The sequence below is a fragment of the Chroicocephalus ridibundus genome, chromosome 1 (assembly GCF_963924245.1).
Source record: "Chroicocephalus ridibundus chromosome 1, bChrRid1.1, whole genome shotgun sequence".
Lineage (NCBI taxonomy): Eukaryota > Metazoa > Chordata > Aves > Charadriiformes > Laridae > Chroicocephalus > Chroicocephalus ridibundus.
The window spans coordinates 145,979,535-146,001,923 of NC_086284.1; the positions used below are offsets into that span (position 1 = coordinate 145,979,535).

General features: G+C 40.5%; 1 protein-coding gene across 1 annotated transcript in view; it reads left to right on the top strand.

Moving 5' to 3' along the window:
* The window catches only part of ITPR2 (inositol 1,4,5-trisphosphate receptor type 2), a 261,876-nt gene that overhangs the window by 168,076 nt on the left and 71,411 nt on the right, over positions 1–22,389 (top strand). The window contains exons 38-42 of the mRNA XM_063357290.1: positions 17,087–17,195; positions 18,865–19,052; positions 20,146–20,329; positions 20,924–21,180; positions 22,101–22,301. Of these exons, the coding sequence (XP_063213360.1) occupies positions 17,087–17,195; positions 18,865–19,052; positions 20,146–20,329; positions 20,924–21,180; positions 22,101–22,301 (939 nt within the window). The remainder of the gene's footprint in view (positions 1–17,086; positions 17,196–18,864; positions 19,053–20,145; positions 20,330–20,923; positions 21,181–22,100; positions 22,302–22,389) is intronic.

Below are 22,389 nucleotides of genomic sequence, written 5' to 3' on the forward strand. Positions count from 1 at the left end.
GCCTCTGCATTCTGCTAGTGAAAGCAGTATAAAAAGCCTTTGCAACTGTAAATACATCTGTTCCCTGAACCTATTCAAATTAAACCTAAGTCTTGTGCTGAAAATGGTAACGGCTTTGCAGCAAGGAAATTTGAAACGAAAGTTTCTACTTTGCCACCAAAGAATCATACTAATGCGAAGTTTACAATAGCACGATTTCGTCTAGGTCCTCTCTCAGTATACTCAGTTTCCTTTGACTTCTCTTGTAGTTGAGGGTGCTCCGGGATTAGATTCTGAAGATTATCCTCCTTCCTTCACTATGTTCTTGTTGATTTGCAAAACACATGTACAAGATTTGTTTCTATTCTAACCTATAATGATTTTTTTGCTGTTGTCTGAGGTATTTATCTGCATATACCAAAGCCTGGGGAAAATTCTCTACAAGACTGAATGCCATGCTTGGAACTTTTTTCACCTGCCAGCCTACTTCCATCTTAAGCTTGTCCTGTCCTTTTTTTGGCATAACTTTGCTTCAACTTGGTTTGTTCTGTCAGTTCTAATGCTTTTGCTATAATGAATCACCAGGTGTGTTTCTTCTGAGTGTTCAGGTTAGTGATTTGAGTGTGAAGGAGGAGGAATAGGCTCAACTTTTAACCAGATGCTTCTTTCCCAAATGCTCATTTGCCCTTTTCCGGTCTCCTCCGGAGCTGTTTTACCAAACAAGGAGGCGTGATTACCAGATTTACTGAGAGGGAGAAGCTACAAATCAAGTGTCACATGTATTATAATATGTCATTGGTACAGCCAGGGGACAGGGAGGAAAAAGGCAAATTCAGAGGGGACAAGAAGGAAGAAAAAAGATGGAAGACAGCAAAGCAGGAGAGACAAAATCCAGATCCTCTTCTGCTCTTCTGCATCATCCCTTCTGCATTATATAAATCTGTCAAGCTTTTTGGCCGAGTCTTGACAGCTCTGGGTGACACAGCTAGAATACTAATACTTATTTCTACATATAGTGAATTTTAGTCCAGAGAAGGACATTAAGTATGTAGGCAGAGGCATCTGTGTGACACTCAATTCTTAGCAGTCAAAAAACCATTTCATCATCAAGTGGACTTGCAGGGAGACAGAAAGGCGCTTAATATGTATAGGAAACCAATTTATGTAACAAAGTCATTGCAAAGTTGTAATTAATCAAAGGAACTAAATAATGGTGACATTCTGGGCAGTGTTATTTAGGACTAAATGGGGGTTCTGGTGTTCATAGGCTGTCATCAGAACTGAGAAGTTTGATGCTGTGGCTGTCTCTGCCATGCAAAGGCATTCCTTAGTATCTTAGAGGAGGATGAGGTATTTTAGACTTTGTTAGTATGGAACAGAAAAGTCATCCGTGGGAGGCAGAAGGACGAGTTTGGAGTTACCTGGCTGAGCAAGTGAGCGTGAGTATACAGGTCAATACCAGCAGAATGTCTCACTGAAGAAGGGAGCCTAGAGCTTCTGTCTAAGAAGCTGCCTTTTCAAAAGCTTAAGTGTTTCTACCTGCTGTCATTTTTATACAAACCAGTAGTATTTTGCTAAGCAGAGATGAAGACAGGTAGATGAAATGCAGACCTTTTCATGTTAGGATTTTGGTAATGTACTCTCTTGTTATGGCAATTCTGCTTTTTGCCTGTTGGATGTAGGGTTCTAGCTGATATTTTGGGTCACTGTAGTGCTCTGCTCTGGGTATCTCCTCATCAGAGATTTCATAAAAACAATTTTTCTCTTGAATCTACATTGCACTGCACTGGTTTTGGATCCAATACAAATAGACTTAGTACACTTCATGTTCTCTTTTAAACACATGCGGATTGCCAAAGAGGATCAGACCAGAGGATTAAGAGTGCTGTCTCTCTGTGTGGCCATCACCAGATGCTTCAGAAGGTCTAAGAATCCCCACTGTAGGCAGAGTTGAAATTTTCTATTCTTCCTGAAGTCTTGGGATAATCCTTAACAGTAAGATCATAAATCTGTGGCCCCTAAAGCATGAGATTTTGTCTTCTTTCCCATTGTTGTTGTTTTAACATTTGCTATTGTAACTGGTTTCGCTTGTTGTCTATAGAAATGCCCGAATCTTCTTTGAGTCTTGCTGAATTCTTGGCATCAGTGACTTCCCATGGTAATGAGTTCTGCCATCTAATTATATGTTGGTTAACAAGTATTTCTTTATCACTTTTTCATTGACCATCATAACATCCCAGTGATGGTCCCGTCTTGGGTGGGAAAGGAAACGGGAATTCCTGACCTCCCCATCCCCTCACCTTTCATACTTTTCTGTTCTGCTGTCACATCTTTTCATCCCTTTTCCAAGGTGAGCAATCTCAATCTCTAATACCACGGTTTTCCCACACCTTTCGTATGCTCTGAGCACTTCTCTGAACCTTCTAGGAGATGATAACCTCTACTAAACACTGAACTTCAGATGAAACTGCGCCGTTGATCTAACTTAGGGTACTAACTTCATCTATGATATTTCCAACCCTACTGAACCTTTTAACAAGGTTTTCACGGAGATACGCTAACTAAATGCAGCAGCAATGCTGCATTCAGAACAGAGGATTTTACTAATAATGAGGATAGGCTGAGCTGTGAATCATGTAGTCCCTAAGACTGTTGGCGGGCTTTGTTTTATATTCATTGAAAGCACTGACTGGCTGGCATGCATATACGGACTAATTTCCAGTTATAGGAACTGTAAAGTTCATCTTGGTTTTCATAATGCCGTTGAGCCTTAATGTTGGGATGTTGCATGACATTTATCAGAGAGATGTCATTAGTGGGGATATCAGTACTCTTGAAAACACAGTAGCAAAAATTGCAGTCAGTTATAGGACCTCCAGAGCAGGTTTTCTGCAGGCTCACCGTTAATCTATGCTGTACTTAACAGCTCTAAAGACGCATATGACATTGTATTTCCATAGCTACATGCTGTGCATGTAGGAACATTCCAGTGATAATATATTTCTCCTTGGAAGCAATAGAAATTTAGGCATTATAATGGCAACAGCTTCATAATAAATGTATACTAACATATATTATGATGAAACAGCTACTGCACATGTGCAGCAATCTTATCTCTGACATAAATAACTCAGCAATTTTAGCAAATATTAAATATAAAGCGGCAATTTAATATGGGTGAACAGCTTGCATATTAAATTTTATATAAACACGAATCTGTCTTTTAGTAGTGGGGATGTCAAAAGCTGAGACAGCCTCATGAAAATGTGTCTTCTTCCCCTTGTCTCTAACTTCGAACAGCTGATGTAATTTCAAGCAAATTTTGGTCATTTTTTCAACTAATTCTAAAGTTGCCTGAATTTGTGTTTGATTGGGTTTTTTTCTGTTAACTTAGAACTTTTTCCTGATCTTGTGAGGCTTAGCATTTAGAAATTGCTGTTGCTCCTAAAATAAGATGACAGCTAAGAAGCTATTGAGCTCTGGCATGACAGCTAATATACCTCCGAAAGTTATTAAAAACAAAATGTTACTCTCTTAATAATGTTTCAGTTTCATTCAGTGACTTTGGCTAATAGAAACGGTTTATGAAACTTCTGTTGCAGTGTTACGTGAAGTCAGAATTATTTCCATGGCACTCTTCAAAGGACATTATTAGGTTTATTTGTTTGAACTGATGAAATCTTAGACTCCAAGAGCAGAACGCTAATATTGGCCTCTAATTTAAAAGGGGAGATTGAAAACTGCTTTGAAACCAGAGAGGTTTTTCCTGGTAAAAGATACCTTCAAAAATCAGAATGTCTGTCTGTCATTTGGAAGAGATGCTTTGTTATAAAAAATTCAGATATGCCAAGAAAGACCAGCTCCAACACCAAGTCACTGCAGTTTTGTGGATCAGTAGGTAAAAGCCAGCATGTACCCTGACAGCCCCTGGATAGGTGCTTATAGCCTGCTCACTTATTAGTGACATTAATAGGAGCTGAGGTATCTTGCCCTAACCTAGCATCTAAACAAAGATCTTATGCTTCATTCCTGGGGAATAAACCTGCTAAATGCTTTTTACCAGTCTCCTGAGGAATTCGGCGCTTAGGTTATCCTAGAGCCCAACTCTTCCACTATGCCAGAAGAGAAGCAGAGCTCAGATCTTCAATAACTTCACTTTAGTTTTAAGATTACCATTTCTCATACCATGTCAAGGGATCCTTTCCTTCTAGGATGGCCTTACCTCATAATCCTGGGTCACCATTAATTCTTAGTTATTTGGGCTCTGTGGCTGGCAGTGGATGTGCTGATTTGCCATTTGAGAAAGAGGAGATGTGGCGCTTTGCGACAATAGCCAGGTGTCAGCAGCTACATCGTTGCTGAGAGTAGCAAGGACCTGAGCTTCTCTTAGCGTGCACTATCAACAAATATGCAGGAAAAGGTTGCTTAATATTTACTTGATATTTACCACCTCTAGCAATCAAAGTCATGAGTCAGGCTCCTAAAAATTATGAAATTGTTTTGATTTGGTTTCTTAATGGTCAAAACCCCAACAACATATTTTAGTTTCGTTTTTTTCTTTTTGTTTTTCTGGCTACACAGATTTCACATTTCCGAGTACTATTCCTGGGACCAGGAGCACTAGACATTACGGAGGGGTAGAGGGGGTGTAGTTTTTGATTTAGATATTTTTTTATTTTTTTTAATGTGAACTGGAATTTTCATACAAGCACATAACTCTAGATGCTGAACTTAAAGTGCTGGACATCATGAAAAGGATAATAAAACTGGCAGAGTTGGCATTAACGGAAAACTCCCAATTAAGTTTACTGCAAAATTATTCAAACTACTACTTTCTTTTTTAAACCAGGGAGCATGAATTATAAATATTTCCAAATTATTCTTGTCAAAATGGATAGCTAATAAAGACTGAGTTCTAGATTTGTAGTGTTGCCTAACTTTACTTTTCTGTTTGAATGCTTCCTTATTTCATAGATATAGTGAAATCAGTGCAGTAGCTGGCTTTGCTCCGGGTGGGAATTGTTCTCCTCTGCTTAGAAATGGAGGAAGATGCTTGGTTTTCTTTGCCATGCTGTGCAGTGTAGAGCAAAGCGAGAATCTGCCTGTCACTGCAGTTAGCACTTAGGACATCTCATGCTTTTTCTTCACCCCATCTAAGCTATTCTTTTGAGCTGATATGGGCTCATTTTCCAGTAAGGTAGACTATGTTTCCATATACCATTTCCATACCATACATTTTCCATATACCATTGATAACACTGTCAGTTTAAATATTGCTGTTGCCCTGAACTACCACAAGGTTGGCTTCCTTTAGCTGTTCCCGTTTCGCTGCATGGATAGGAGCTGCTTAAATATGTTTTGACCAGCTGTATTCCTTTGCAGTAGCCACAGCCTATGCCAGACCATAGGATTGCAAACTCACTTGGCCCAGCTTTGTATGTTGGACTTCCAAGAAGTTAAAGTAAATTCAGGTCTTTCTTTTTAAGCTGTTGAAGGCCTGATTTTGTGCAGTCTTTAAGCACCTAAAAATGCAAGTATACTTGGAGGTACACACACCCCGTTTTCTCCTTCATGCCTGAAGTCCAAGAAATCAGCAATAATTTGGTATCTGTTTTCATCCAAGAATGCAAGGGACATTTCTCAGAAGCATCAGGCGTGTTAGTCATTTTGTTAGGCTAGTTCTCGGGGCACTATAGATGAGGTTGATGATCATTGTTAAAATCACATCTGTAAATCATGGCAGTTATATGTACTAAATATCGTGGCATTTGGGCAGGAATGAGCGGCATTACAGGAAAAATGGTTAGTTTTGATGAGGTCTCAGAATTATTTTGAGACAAGGCACACATCCCATGATTATTTTGCAAGGTAGTAAATGCTGAGAATTAGTTCCTTTCAATATCATGATTTTTTTATTTTTTATTTTTAATAATACAGACAGACAGAGCAGTTCTAGCTCAGTAATTAATATCAGCTGGGAATATTTGTATATATTGGAGAAAGTGGCACAGGTCACAGTTTAATGACATTTCCACAGGAAAACCCATGAAGTACTCATTTGGTATTGATGCAACCCGGAACTCATGTTAAATCCATTGAAAAATTTCCAGAGGCCTGGTAACCTGGATTGCAAAATAATCCTGATGATAACCTTATTTAGAAAATATATAGGCCCTTCAAATGTAAGCTGTGACATGAGTACCCGGAATGCCTTCGAACAAATTCTGAATTTCTGAAGTGTCTTCATCAGTCTTGACTGGTAGATAAGGATGAAGTCGAGAACTCAGTGGAGCTGGTGGTGGGTAAAAATGAGCAGGTGAAAACTGAAATACAGAAGTGCCTCCTGAGCCATTTTGATAATCCTGAGCCAACAAGTGAAGATCCTAGCCTATCTAATTCAAAACAGGACATGCGATACACCTGTGGTGCCTCACTTATCTACTAAATCGGGTGTCTGTAATGCTTTGGCTCTGAAGTTCAACATGATAGCAACACAGTGAAACAGAATAATGTAATGAAAATACTATTTGGCCACTTCTATTATTTTTTCCCTAGCTACCTGTTTCAAACTGCTCTTAAAACGTCAAAGCACAGTAGTGCTCATAAGTATGCATCTGGAAATTAAGTGTCTGTTTTGGTAAATATTCACATTAGGATACCTAGGGGTAATTTTTTCTTGCAGAGCATGGGGAGTTCCACACAGAAATCCTGTTAACAAATAATAGGATTTGTGTGCGTAACTCCCTGTGCATCACTTTGAAAGTTTACCCCCTGCAGCATAAGAGTTAGATAATTTTAGTCTTTGAAAATTATGCTTTTCAGATCTGGTCTTTTTCTACAGTATGTTATTGATGGTGCAGTCATAAATGCTTCTGAATAATCATGATAAAATCTTACATTGTTTTCTTTCAGTAGTGGAGAACTTGGGTTATTGTGTGTCCCAATGCTTTGTACTGTACTGGAGAAAGTTGTAAAGGAAAAATTACATAGGTGCAGACATGATCTGTTCTGTAAATGCACAATTTATGACTACAGATGGAAACCATGTACCCAAATGAGCAACAGGACAAGTGAGAGATATTAACAATAATATTTTCCCACAACAAAGACCTGTTCTATATATATAAATATATATACACGTATATAGAGATCTTATATTTGGCCAAAAAAAAAAGTATATTTGACAGCTAGTAATATTTTTTGTGCCAATAGTAAAATTGTATAATACACAAAATCCAACTGTATTTTTAGTATTATTTTTTTCTCAGTCTAAGTCTGAATGCCCCAATTCTGAGTTTTCAGTAATCCAAGCAGTTTTTCTCTCCTGCTGTATTCATAATGGAGATACTTTTTAGAGATACTGCCAAAAAAAAATATCTTTCTTTTACTATGACACTTTGTTGAGTTTCTTCACGGTGCAGAATTGGACAGTTATCAGGCAAAAACTGGTTTTCTTGCAAAGTGCCCAGTATTCTTTTCACTATCCATATTGAAAATAGCCTGGGCGATAGCATTTGTTTTGCAATATTTTGGCAGCTAAGCTTCCAGCTTTCTATGGAACCTGGAACTGCAAAGGAAAGAAGAATTAAAAGACTGCTAAAAAGAATGAATTACTTTTTTAAACTACTGTAGTTTGGTTTTAGAGAAGGGTCGCGGTTGTGGTTCATTATTTTATCTGAACTGTTAATGAATCTCTGTGCTACTTACAACCTCAGGTTTATCAGTTAGCATTTGTGATGTAGGCCATTTGTACTAAGATAAGTGGGATTAATACTGGATTTTTGTAGGATTGAACAATGGCACATTTAAAATGTGGGGCGTCTCTGCCTAATGAGAGACAGCTGAGAGGTGTGGGTGGCCAGTCCTTCTCTCGTAGGAGAACTGTGTCATGAAGTCTGGTGCATGTTTTGTTTTTTTTTCTTTTTAGAGTTGTATAAAAACTTTTGCCAGGCAAAGTATGTGTCTCCTCCGTCTCCTACTGAAGTTGCTGGCAAATCTTCCATTGATTTTAGTGGAAGCAGAGCTGGACACCAGCTGACCCAACCTCATATTTAAAAGTGCTTTTTCCCTGGGTGAATAAACGCCCCAGTGTGCAAATAACTCTGCTGTTGGGTATCATATTTTATTGGTGAAAATATATCAGTTTCAACTATCAGTTGGCTATGAAAACGTCTTATTGCAAAAAGATCAAAACCAGGAAAAAGCTCACTCTGTGTGAAAACAAACAACCCACCCCCCAAAACAAACAACATCCCCCAGCTCCCAAACCCCCTGGAAGTTGCTGGCATCATGAAGACAGAATTTTCCACTTTGTGGACCTAGTAAGGTTCAAGAATCTGGGGCTCTCTTCCAAGCTCGTGCTTGTGCAGCACTGTGTGTGGTAGCTGTGTGCCTCAGTTGATCCATTTTGGAGACGAGAAGATGTCTGTGCCATCTTACATTCCAAGAGCAAGTTGAATCTTAATTTAAAGCATTATAAAAATTCCATGCATGTTGTCTTCACAGAAGCCACTTGCACAAAACTACTTCTACCATGTCTCCAAGGGAAATAAGGGAACAAAATAGTTTGAAAATGTGTGAAAAACAACAACAAAAAAATCATCCTGAAGCAGACACTCAGACCAAGCATAATAGAAATTTCATTTATAAACGATGAGAAGAAATGTGTAGAAGTAGGTGTTTTTTAAACAGCCTTTCATAGAAAGCCAGGCTTCTAACCTCATCTATATTTACTACAGGAAAAGCTGGCGTGATGTTTTCGTAGATTATGTGAGATGACATATTTTTGTCACCTAGCTTGTTCTCCTAATGCAGACCACAAGATCTTCAAATAGTTTCTGTCTGAGAAGCCACCTAGTCGTGATTTAGTAACTGCCAGCAATAGAGACTATCACACCTCTTCTTAAGCTGTTCAAATAACTAAATGCCATTACTGTTATATAAAATAAAAATAAAATTCATAACCCACAAACTGAATAACCCAGCTGCCTCTGCTTCTTCTCTAGCTGAATTTGTCTTCAGCTTTTCACCAGTGTGTTACACCTTTCTCTTGTAGGCTGAAGTCATCCATTATCAGATTTCTCATGTAGATACTCAAACAGAGTTCATGTATTTTGCGTTTAGACTGATAAGCTCAGTAGATTGAAAGCCTTGAATTTCTCATGAGGAGGCATTATTTTATTCTCTAATCACTGTTGTGGAGCTTTTCCAAACCTAATCTAGTTTGTCGGCATTCTTCTTGAATTATGGACACCAACGTGTGATGCAGTATTCATTATGCAGATACGGATTTGGTGGGTGGGCTGTTCAGTGGATAAGGAACTGGCTGGATGGTCGCATCCAGAGGGTAGTGGTCAATGTCTCAATGTCCAGACGGAGAGGGGCGACAAGCGCTGTCCCTCCTGGATCCATACTGGGACCTGTGCTGTTCAGTATCTTCATCAACGACATAGACAGTGGGATCAAGTGCACCCTCAGCAAGTTTGCCAAGCTGTGTGGTGCGGTTGACTAGCCAGAGGGACAGGATGTCATCCAGAGGGACCTGGACGAGCTAGAGAGGTGGGCCTGAGCAAACCTTATGAAGTTCAACAAGGCCAAGTGCAAGGTCCTGCACTTGGGTCAGGACAATCCTCGTTATCAATACAGGCTGGGGGATGACGTGATAGAGAGCAGCCCTGCGGAAAAGGACCTGGGGGTACTGGTGGATGAAAAGCTGGACAGGAGCCAACAATGTGCGCTTGCAGCCCAGAAGGCCAATCGCATCCTGGGCTGCATCAAAAGAAGCGTGGCCAGCAGATCGAGAGAGGTGATTCTCCCCCTCTACTCTGCTCTCGTGAGACCCCACCTGGAGTACTGTGTCCAGCTCTGGAACCCTCAGCACAAGAACAACATGGACCTGTTGGAGCAGGTCCAGCAGAGGGCCACAGAGATGATCCGAGGGCTGGAGCACCTCTGCTATGAAGACAGGCTGAGAGAGTTGGGGTTGTTCAGCCTGGAGAAGAGAAGGCTCTGGGGAGACCTTCTAGCGGCCTTCCAGTACCTGAAGGGGGCCCACAGGAAGGCTGGGGAGGGGCTGTTTGCAAGGGCATGTAGCGATAGGACAAGGGGCAATGGTTTTAAACTAGAGCAGGGTAGGTTTAGACTAGACATTGGGTAGGTTTAGATGAGACATGAGGAAGAAGTTCTTTGCAATGAGGGTGGTGAGACACTGGCACAGGTTGCCCAGAGAGGTGGTGGAGGCCCCATCCCTGGAGACATTCAAGGCCAGGCTTGATGAGCAACCTGATCTAGTTGAAGATGTCCCTGCTTACTGCAGGGGGTTTGGACTAGATGACCTTTAAAGGTCCCTTCCAACCCAATGCATTCTGTGATTCTATGATTCCTACGATAACGTGTCCCTGCACATGGAGAAGTAAGATAGTCTCATGAAGCATACATAATAGCTTGTTATCCTTTCCAGAATCGTGTGATTTTGGGGAGTTGTCATTCCACTGATTTTTCTCCAAGAGCTTCCATTCTTCCCCAGAGTCATGGCCTCCTAGAACAGAGTCCTCCATTTTTTTTGGTGTTCTGCATTTTGTTGTTATTATGTCTATAACTAGACATAAAGAGGTTTGGACATAATGAGACTCATATTGTTTGCTTCTAGTCAGTTTAATAAGTGATGCCTAAATTGATATTGGTGACTGGACCTCATCCCCTTTTCTTATTGTGTCCTTTCTAAAAGCTATTGATAATTATTTTCTGTATTCTTCCATTTCATTGTGAAAAAAAAATCAGACAGACAATAAATACTCCATGAGGTTGTCCATTGGAAGCCCATACATTCGTTTATGATTTCTTACTTTAAATTGCATGTTGAATTCTGTCAGTCACTTAGCTATTAAGCTATTAACTTGTGAGGCTACTTAAACAAAAATTTTGCCTTACAGGATTGTGTCACACCACCAGTTTATAAAACTTTACCAGAGTGATATTTTCATTATTAGCAAAACCGGAAGATGATCTTCAGAAGTTTGAGGAGGTCTTTTTTTCTTAATCCCATATTGATGCAATTATTACAACATGATGCCAGTGTTACAACTGCCATCGGTTTATAGTATCTTCCTTTAATTTTGCAGAGAAGGCGGAGTTACTGAATGCCTTCTTTGCTTCAGTCTTTACTGCTCGTCCCAGCCCTCAGGAGTCCCAGACTTTGGAGAGAGTAACAGGGAAAGAGGAAGACTTCCCCTTGGTTGAGGAGGATCAAGTGAGAGATCCGTTAGATCAGTTAGATGGGTCAGGGTGATCAAGTGAGAGATCCGTTAGATCAGTTAGATGGCCCTGGGTCCCGATGGGATGCACCCGAGAGTGCTGAGGGAGCTGGCGGAAGTCATTGCTGGGCCGCTCTCCATCACCTTTGAAAGGTCCTGGAGAACAGGCGAGGTGCCTGAGGACTGGAGGAAAGCCAACGTCACTCCAGTCTTCAAAAAGGGCAAGAAGGAGGACCCGGGGAACTACAGGCCGGTCAGCCTCACCTCCATCCCTGGAAAGATGATGGAACAGCTCGTTCTGGGCTTCATCTCAAGGCAAGTGGAAGAAAAGAAAGCTATCAGAAGTACTCAACATGGATTCACCAAGGGGAAATCATGTCTGACTAATCTGATTGATAGCCTTCTATGATGGCATGACTGGATGGATAGATGAGGGGAGGGCGGTAGATGTGGTCTACCTTGGCTTCAGCAAGGCATTCAAACAGTCTCCCACAGCATCCTCATAGGGAAGCTTAGGAAGAGTGGGTTAGATGAATGGACAGTGGGATGGATAGATAACTGGTTGAAAGACAGAACTCAGAGGGTGGTGATTAGGTGCACAGAGTCTAGTTGGAGGTCAGTGACAAGTGGTGTTCCCCAGGGGTCAGTACTGGGTCCAGTCCTCTTCAATATATTCATCAATGACCTGGATGAGGGGACAGAGTGCACCCTCAGCAAGTTTGCCCATGACACAAAGCTGAGAGGGGTGGTTGACACACCGGAAGGCTGTGCCGCCATACAGAGAGACCTGGACAGGCTGGAGATTTGGGCAGAGAGGAACCTTATGAAATTCAACAAGGGCAAGTGTAGGGTGCTGCACCTGTGGAGGAATAACCCCACGCACCAGTACAGGTTGGGGGCTGACCTGCTGGAGAGCAGCTCTGTGGAAAGAGACCTGGGAGTCCTGGTGGACAACAGGATGACCATGAGCCAGCAATGTGCCCTTGTGGCCAAGAAGGCCAATGGCATCCTGGGGTGCATCAAGAGGAGTGTGGCCAGTAGGTCGAGGGAGGTCATCCTCTCCCTCCTCTCTGCCTTGGTGAGGCCACACCTGGAGTACTGTGCCCAGTTCTGAGCTCCCTGGTTCAAGAAGGACAGGGAACTGCTGGAGAGGGTGCAGCAAAGGGCTACCAAGATGATTAGGGGACTGGAACACCTCTCTTATGAAGAAAGGCTGAGGGATTTGGGTCTCTTCAGTCTGGAAAAAAGACGGCTGAGGGGTGACCTTATCAACACTTATAAATACTTAACGGGTGGGTGTCAGGAGGATGGGGCCAGGCTCTTTTCAGTGGTGCCCAGGGACAGGACAAGAGGTAATGGGCACAAACCTGAGCATAGGAAGTTCCACCTAAACATGAGGAGGAACTTGTTTCCTTTGAGGGTGGCAGAGCACTGGCACAGGCTGCCCAGAGAGGTGGTGGAGTCTCTGTCTCTGGAGACATTCCAAACCCGCCTGGACGCGTTCCTGTGCAACCTGCTCTAGGGGAACCTGCTCTGGCAGGGGGGTTGGACTAGATCATCTCCAGAGGTCCCTTCCAACCCCTGTCATTCTGTGATTCTGTAACGGAGCTCAAAATCAGTCTTTATTTGTTTTTCACAGAACTGATACCAAACTCAATGCAGTGGGTTTGATCAGTAAAAAGTATAAAATGTACTCCCATGTACTTTTTTAGGAGTATCGTTGCTCATTAGATTTCTCCCAGTTGTCTGGGATTTTGTATCTTTTCCAAACTTTCTGAAAACCTGTGTTAGTAGAGCAGAAATCCCAGCCAGCTCCTCTCATATACTTGTCTGCAAGTTATTCAAATCTGAAGATTTAACATGCCTAATTTTCATGCATCCTTCTGGATTAATACTGAAATACACTCACAAAATTGTCCACTGTATCATAGAAATATTTGTTGGACGTGGCTGCCCTTTCTGTGTTATCACTGATCATCTGAGCATTTCCACTTCATTATTTTAACGTAGAGTGAAAACCAGAAGTGATCACCAGATCATCCAGTTCATCCCTCTGAACATCACAAATACCATTCCAGTTCCTTAAGAAATATGCAAAGTTGTATAAGACAGGACAAGTAAATTTTGGCAGTGTTATACAGTGAGCTGATGCAGGTATCTGTGATAAGCCTTACATACCTCTCTCAGCTGTTGCTTCCCTGTGCGGAACACCCCGTCCTTACGTGGATCCAGCCTTTTGCAGGCTCGGAGAAGGAAAGTGAGTAAACCATTGTATTAAGGTGTTTAAATCAAGCTTAAAGACTGACTAGTATAATGAAATACGGACTGAGAAAACGTAATTTGTTTGTGTCTACATGTTCCTATTGGAATAATTTTTCCCCATTGGAAACTTCTGTCTGTCAATCCCTAGCTATTTAAAATTGCAACAACAATAACCAGTTGTTGCTTTCTTCTGCCCTCAGTCTTTATCCTAGCTTTTGTTAGAGACAATACAGTGGTATTCATGGGTAACAATAAGACTGTTATGTTTCATTGTGTTTTTTTTTCAAAGCTATACAATGTCCTAGCCATTAAAGAAGGATTGCAGTCAGCTGAGTGATGTTTACATGCCACTTCCATACCCTAATAAGAGGTATAAAAGAAAGTGTATTGTAGCCAGCAGAGGAGAGATTCAGTTTGGAAGGTCGCGATTTCTGCCACATGTCGAAACCTAGTCAGGGAAGATAGAGCTGTGCTGCCTCGTGTGCTTTTATTTTTGGCCTCTGCTTCAGTAATGTGAGTGTCACTAACAGTTGCTGCAAACTGCTTATTCATGCTACTGCTGTGATCAGTTGCTTTTGGGCAATATTAATTTTGTGGCTGTACTGAGGAAACTGTTTACAAGGACATCAATGGCATGGCTGTCTCGCCCTGGCAGCAGTTTGTCTCGTCCGCATGATGGGGCTGTTCTTGACTATGCTTTTTGGCATTCCCATAAAAGCATACCCAGACACCTATGCCAGCAGGACTAGCAGTTTTTCTGGCAGCAGGGTCTTTCCAGCATTTTCTAGCATGGTGCCTCACACGGTTATGTGCTAGAGGTGACGGGCGTTTCTGATATGTTGCATGGGCATTTGTGCATTTCTCAGCTCCGGCTCCTAGTGCTGGGTTCTTCTGCTCTTTGTAGTGGCAGCTAGTTTCACAAGACTTGGGAAGGACCTGTGGCTGCCCAAGGTCATCACAAAGGGGATGAAGATCCTTAGCTTGCAAATATGTGGGCTTAGTCTGAGGGCATGTTTTTGGCACAGCTGTCAGGCAAAGCAGAGGTTCTACTACATTCCTGCGTTTGAAACGTGTTGTCCTTGACTTTTGACACTTTAGCTTCTGAGAACTGTAAGTGTTGTCTGGATTTGTGGGAGATTGAGAGAGGGAGTGAGAGAGAGCAGGAACCCAAATAATTAAGACTTGCTCTTTGGGACGAGAAGTGAAGTCCATGCCTTAGTTTTGATATGGGTGGAGCAGGATTCCCCGTTCCATAGCGAGCTGGAGAAACATCTTCATATCATTGCTTCTCCTGGTGTCTTTGAAGGTAACAAGGCAGGAAGAAGAGCTGAGATATGCCAACAGTTGCTTGCTTCCAGGCAATAAGACCCAAGTGCTAAATCATTCAGTTTGCTAGTTAAATGCTATTCCATGGTCCCAAGCGTTCTTCCTGATAAAATAAAGGCCATTTTGATTGAGCAGTAAAGCTTGTGACCACGGGTATTATTCTTAACTATATATAGATGGCTTTTGGTGTTTCTTCCCGTGACTGCACTGTGACTGTTTATATAATTTGCTATGGTGCTGTTAGTCATCAACAGACCGCAGAGATTGCTGGTTGAGGATGTTGCCTCAAGCTGAGTGGTTAATCAAGTGGTATGGCAAATGCCAGCCTTTCTGATTAAAAGATCGCGTCTCAATGCAGTGCCCGTTCTGGATCGGGTCCTAGTCTGGAGTTAGGAAGGGTTTCTGCTCTGTGATCCTATTTGTGTGACACAGTTTTATGATTCTGTGATATATATGCCTGAGAGAGTTTGAAAAGGGACTTTATCCTGTTCCTTGGTCTATATTTATTAGTTCTGGTGGGAACTTTGGTTCTCTTCAGTAATATGGTTGTCATCTTCATGAGATAAAGAAAATGAGGTTTGTTTTCCTCTAAGACATGAGTTTGGTCACAGCTAGAGACACAACGTTGAACAGGAGGAGCTGGTGCTCTTAGCCATCTTGAAATTTCTTATGAGCTTCGTTAGCATACTTTGTCCATGCAAGCAGGGTTAAACACCATCACAAACTAGGCTGGGAAAGAATCTGTCTCTGTGTGGGGTCCTCAGAGACTTCTGGTTCTTTGTCTTTCTCTGTAGTGTACAGAACGCTGGCTTAAGCTCACCTGGGGAATCCAACTAATAAATTCCCTGGCACTGAAGATGTGTAGGTGATGCTTTTTATTTTTCTTGCAACCATTGTATTTATAGCTTTTGATATTTTACTGTAGGTCTTGTACTTTTCTTGGCCGTTTGCGGGAACTCTGTATAGAATGTTTTTGACATCAAAACGGGAGAACTAGGAAAGAAGGGCTGGTTTGTGTTGTCAGGCTACACATATTCTGTGTGCCTGCATTCTGGCACTTGTTCGAGGTGCACAAGCCCATTGTCCTTGAGGTTCGTGAAGCCCCACTGTGGGGTGTGGTTGCTCTTGGAAATATTGCTAATTTTACAGAGAAGTGGGAGTGCAAGCAGTGCGTCCTGAGGTGTGTCTGGGACTTGCTTTGCCACTGCTTGCTGTCTGTGGTGGCCACAGAGATGTTTTGATTGCAAAAAGTTGACTGTTGCACTAATGTGCAGGTGCTGGTGAGCTGGTAAGTTCTGAGAATGCTTCTGGTGCACATGTTTTTAAGATCCGTTTTTCATTAAAAACACTAGGTGAGTAAAAGTAAGGAAGAAGTTGTCCCATTTTACTGCCAAGCTGTTTAAGTGAACAATTTTTCCCCTTCTGTGGTAATCATGAGAGACCTTGCTATACTCTTTTTTTTATAAAATTTTAGGTTACACATACACCTATAGTTGTTGTGTCACCTTCTGCCTCTGTAAAACTAAATGTTGACTGCAGGTGTTCCCAGGAGACTGGAGGCAAAATAAAAATGCCAAGTAATTGGTACCCTGACTCTTAATTCAACATGTCTTGTGTTACAGAACATGCCAAGTAATTGGTACCCCTGACTCTTAATTCAACATGTTTTGTGTTACAGAACATAACCAAAATGAGAGGGAAGATCTTCAGTGAGCTGACTGCAAATTTTGACTGGTTGTGGTTTTGGAAGTAAAGGAACAAGGAGATACAGGGAATGCTTTTTAAGCTGTTCTATCAAATGTCATATCTCTGTTTTAATATTTCATGTGATGTGGCTTCTTCCAGATGATCAACTGGATTATCTGAGATCAGAGAAAAGGGAGTGATACTACTCAGCTGCAAAAAATAGGAAGAAAGTACTGCCATGGCAGGGTAGGGCACAGACACGCTGACTTCAGAATATTGACTCTTTGTAGAACTTGTTTCAATATACACATCTTACAGATAGACAGTAAGAAGTATTGAGTTGGAGGTATTTTATTTATAATCAGTAGTTTCAAAGAAACTTCAAAGAAAGTTTATACAACGGTATTTTAGAATTCTTCCCATGAGATTTGTTAGGTAAGACCATTAGATGTTTATACTGTTTGTATACTTACTAACTGTAACAAAAAGACCTAATAAATTATGTATCTATGTTAAACAGCGTGCTTTTCAAACAAAGAAAATTGGCCACAACTCTGATTTCTTCTATTTTTATCTTAAAGGGCAACAATTTAAGGAAAATACTCCTGTATCGCTACTTTAAAGGAGAATATGGAAGTGGTATGAATGGGCCTCTGTCTGCCAGCTACAGCAAAACTGCACAAGTGGGAGGTAAATCAACACAGATAATTTAAAGAGAACAAAATGAGCAGCACCATTTTTTCCTAATAGGCACATTGGAAGGGCTCCAGGGATTCGGTTGGTAAATAAATCAAACACGTACTGTAACCAGTTAGAACAGAGGTAGTATCAGACTTTTCCTATTTTTAAGTTGCATGCATTTGTCTCAGATGGCTGGTGTGTATTTGACAGTAGCAAAGTACGGACTTCCCCATGCCCCCCAGTAAATCTCTCCATTAATTTCCAGTTGATAGCACCATTGTAATTTGCCAGTAAATCCACATCCAGAAATTCAGCAAAGCACAAAATATTTAAACAAAGATGTTGCTGTTTCTGGAAACCAAGAAATTTTTTTAAATTCCAGACCCTTTATTGATATACGAAAAATAAAAGATATAAGGAAAAGCTGCTTGCCAACATACTGGTTAGGCAATGGAACAGATTTCCCCGAGAAGCTGCAGAATGTGTCAGTTCTTGGTACGACTTTACCAGCCAAGACATCTGATGAACCAGCTGTAACTACCATGGGCAGAAAGTTTGAGTAGATGGCCTCTAATTAGGCCTCTTATAACCTAATTTTTTGTATGATTCTGTTATAGAAGCCATGGGGAGTTACTGTAGGGTGGTTTCTAAGAAACCCCAAAATAATGTATGTCATCAGAAACAAGGCAGAAGCTAGATATAGAGCCAGGTCAAAATACTTGCCATTGCATTTTCAGCATACATTAAAGGCATGCCCAGATTTGTGGTCATTTCCAAACGTTACCCAACTGATCTTCCTCGACTATTTCAGTGTAGACACTGGAAATGTTCACAGTCTTAATATCCCGTACACCGAATTTTCTTCCCTAACAAACAGGAGAGTAAAGATTTACTATTTTTTTAGTTCTCTCTCTAAAAATGTTGTGTGTGTGTGTTTGTATGGCTTCATCACAAATAAATTCTCAACCATTTAAATCAGTTTAATTAAAGCAGTACTGACTGATTAAAGCAGTACTATATTTTTTCTAATGAAGTAGATGCAGTTACACCTGTATAAAAGTAAGTATGGCAGGAAAGATGATAATATGTGATAATAAAAGATGGTTGATTTAATGAGCTAATGCAAATTAACAAAATGCCTTCAAACCACACCTTTAATTTGGATTAACTAAGTCTCTGTTCTTCAAGAATGTCATCACGATGGTAGTGGTCTAGGAGTTATATTGGCAAAAGCATTTAGCTAGAAGGTCATACCCGTAACCAGAGGGGATTTACCGGTACCCAATCTTTGTATAGATTAGGCCTGAGACTGAAAAGCAAATTTAAAAGTAGTCTCAGAGCACTGACCATACACACAGTTTAGCTTATGCAGCAGTGGAATTAAAAAGGGGTTTCGGTGGACAAGTCAGTGTCATTTCCAACTTCTTTATTGTCTGAATATCACGACAGAACAGTGGTTCATGGAGTCATTTTATTTCTTATGCTTAGAGCCCAACATTGCGGTTTCACACAAAAATTTTGTTTGTGTCAAGGGGAATTTTGCCTGAAACAGAATTTAAAAGTTAAATTTATTACATTGCTACTGTGTGCATAAGACAAAATTATCGTTACTAATAAATTCATTTTCATATACATACATGAAACAAACATGAATGGTATGTATTTGTCTAATTTGCAGGCGGATTTTCAGGACAAGACTCAGATAAGTCTGGCGTAACCATGTTCGATATTCAGTGCCTTCTGGATAAAGAAGGTGCATCAGAGCTCGTCATAGATGTTATAGTAAACACCAAAAATGACAGAATTTTCTCAGAAGGCATTTTACTTGGTATTGCGTTGCTTGAAGGTGGAAATACGCAAACACAGGTACTTATTTCATTTACTTCTTCACATATTGATTTTCAAATACATGTAGTCTAGAGACAAACAAAAAGAACCTTTTTGCTGTGAGTTCTGTGAAAAGTTTATCACTATAATACGTATCCCTATAATACAAATGTAAATATGCCCTGTTATTATGTAATATAGCATAGACTCTTCAACAGAAGAAAACATTTTTCAACTGTCCCTTTCTGTGTAGTACAGTGCTTCTTTTAATCTGGTCTTTGCCATACAAGCATTGTGTCCAGTTATTTCATATCTCTCTTTGCAAAATTAAAAATTACAATGTTTCCAAGTTTATAATAGAAAAAAAATTAAATTGTTTTCTGGAAGTGTATAGGGACATTTATCAAAATCTCTGAAGAGAGAAAACCCGGCCGTTGAGAAGACTTGTATCCCATTCCATAGCAAATAACTGCTTTAAACTACAGATTCTAGTTTTTGTGAATCATATCCCTCTTACCCAACTTTAGCCAATTAATACCATCTGTGACCCTTAGAGAGTGTCCAGAAAATGTTAAAGAAGTGAGGTTTTGTTTCAGCTTTCCAAAATGAATTGTTAGGGGCTGTAAAAGGCTTCTATGTTAAGACAGCGTTTGTAAATTGTTGCAAATGGGACTGGACTTAATAACCTAAAATATTAATTCCGATTCTGTGTGAAGTACAAATAATGTAAATAATCTAAGCTATAATATTACACATTGGATGTTTCATGCTTCCACTTGTTGTTACATAATAACAATTACTTTTCACTATTGCCTTCAAATGGAATATTAGAGCTCTAGAATGCCTGGAGAAATGGAGAGTGTCACAAAGTAATTTAGCTTCAGGTGTAATATTGTGGCATTTTAAAGATTACAAATAACTGTTCACCATTTTATCCAAATTTACAAATGTTATCATCAATCTTTGTTACCAGCCTTGTATATCACTTTGTGAAAGAACTGGTCAGGCAGTGGCCAACATTTCTTCTGTGTAAGTGAAGTAATTATTCATCATTTGTTTCACGAAAAATAGCTTATTTTTGTATTTCTTCTTCTTTAGAAGACTGATATCTAAGGAATATTTTTTTTTGCAGTATTCAACTTATCAGCAACTGAAGGAGCAAAAAAAGTCAGAAAAATTCTTTAAAGTCCTCTATGACCGCATGAAAGCTGCTCAGCAGGAGATACGATCGACAGTGACAGTGAACACCATTGATTTGGGGAGCAAAAAGAAAGATGATGATAGTGACCTAACCATATCTGTTCCCAAAAAGAGAGGTAAGGAGACACCCACGTAAAAGAGGGGAGAAGCGCATTATATTCAGAGTGCCTGTACTGCACCACTGATAGTATGTTGCACTGATCAATAAGCTTTAATATTAATCATTGCTAATTCGCATCTTTTGCGTGTTTGTCTCTAAATTATAGGCCACCTCTTAAGCTGGTCACAAGGAATTAGCTTTGATGAAATCAGTGAAGCTATGCCAGTTTACACCAGTAGAAGGTATAGAACCGTATTTTTAGAGAAGCAGAAGTAGAGGCTGCTGCTAATGGGCCTATTTCACAAGAGCAAGTGCAGGAACTGATTTCCCACCCTGTGGTCCTTCCATTGTTCTCATCATTTATTGTATATGGAGAGAAATAGTAGGGCTTTTTGTTTTAATGTTTTGTTTCACTCTGGTTTGTGGTTTATTTGGAACATGCTATCCCTGCATGAATGTTGCTTTGATATTCTTTGTAAGTTGCCTAGAGGTCTTTGAAAAGTTAGGCACCAACAAAGACAAAGTTGCATTCATTATTATTGTTTTCTTATTGTTTAATCAAAAAAGCAGAAAGAGTTTCAAAAATGAAGGAAAATTATCTTCTTTTCAGTAAAGGATTCAACCCTGCATCTGAAAGAGGGTATGAAAGGACAGTTAACAGAAGCATCTTCTGCAACATCCAAGGCTTACTCTGTGTATAGAAGAGAAATGGACCCAGAAATAGATCTTATGGGCTCAGGAACAGATGCTGCAAATGCAGAAGAGAAGTCCACAGAAGAAGCAATCATGAGCCCTGCCATTGCAATCATGCAGCCCATACTGAGATTTCTTCAGCTGCTGTGCGAGAACCACAACCGAGAGCTCCAGGTAAAGTGGTTTTGAGCTGAGCTGCAAAAGAAGTATTACAGGACCTGGAACTTCATAAGGGAAGAAAAACATACCTATGCCTGACTCCTGTTGCAGAATAGGGGTGTCTAAAATATTGTGTTCTTTTGGTCCAAGGGATAAAATAATCCTTTTCAGGAACCATTTCCATGCTCTGTTTGAGCTCATGTTTATGTCCTCAGAATTGCTTGGGGACTGCAGCATAGCCACATGGAATTTAGAAGTGTCTAAATGTCCCTGTTACTATGGTTTCTGTTCACAAACGGTGGATCGCTTACCACAGGCTTGAAGACCACAGGAAGTTTTTGGGCAAAGTTTGGATACTGCTCCTTTCCCTAGGTATTACGATTGAAGGCTTTAAGATGCTATGTGTGTGCCTGCTGTCAGTTCCTCTGGTAGAAATTACTGTCCCCATAGCAACCTTTGCAAAACGAATCTTCTGCAAATATACCTCAGCGCCATGTCCAGCAGTGTTTAAGCAGCATTGGGGGTGGTTTGAACTAAGCTACTGTTCTGCAGTGACACAGCCAAAGAGCAGTCATAATGTGCCACCATACCTGCTCAGCCGTGGGCCAAGAAGCTTCCATGAGAAAGGTCATAATAAAAAGATGGACGGGGAATGTATGCAGGACGTGTATAAGACATTTAAGGCCAGTGCAGATGTTTGTGAAGTTCACTTTCCTAAGACCTTCTTTCTCTACTGATTTAATCAGGTAATGGTTCTCATTCACTGCACTAAGGCATAATATATTTTCTACAGTGTAGTGTACTTCAGTACCTAAGGTATAGTGGTCGTGGTTGTACATTGTTCAGAAAAAAGAACGTGTATTTGACTTGACCCTAACTCTCTTTGTTTTTTTGTTGTTTTTTTTTTTTTTGCATTTCTTTTCTCCATCTACCAGAATTTTTTAAGACATCAGAACAATAAAACAAATTACAACCTTGTTTGTGAGACCCTTCAGTTTTTGGACTGTATCTGTGGAAGCACAACAGGCGGGCTAGGCTTGTTGGGGCTTTACATCAATGAGAGGAATGTGGCTCTTGTGAATCAGACGCTGGAAAGCTTGACTGAATATTGCCAAGGTCCATGCCATGAAAATCAGGTAGGGCTCAAATAACTTGTGGATATGGAGGACTATGCCTGAATGTGTGGTGATGCTTAACACGTTTCAAGCTTCCGTAAGACCTGAG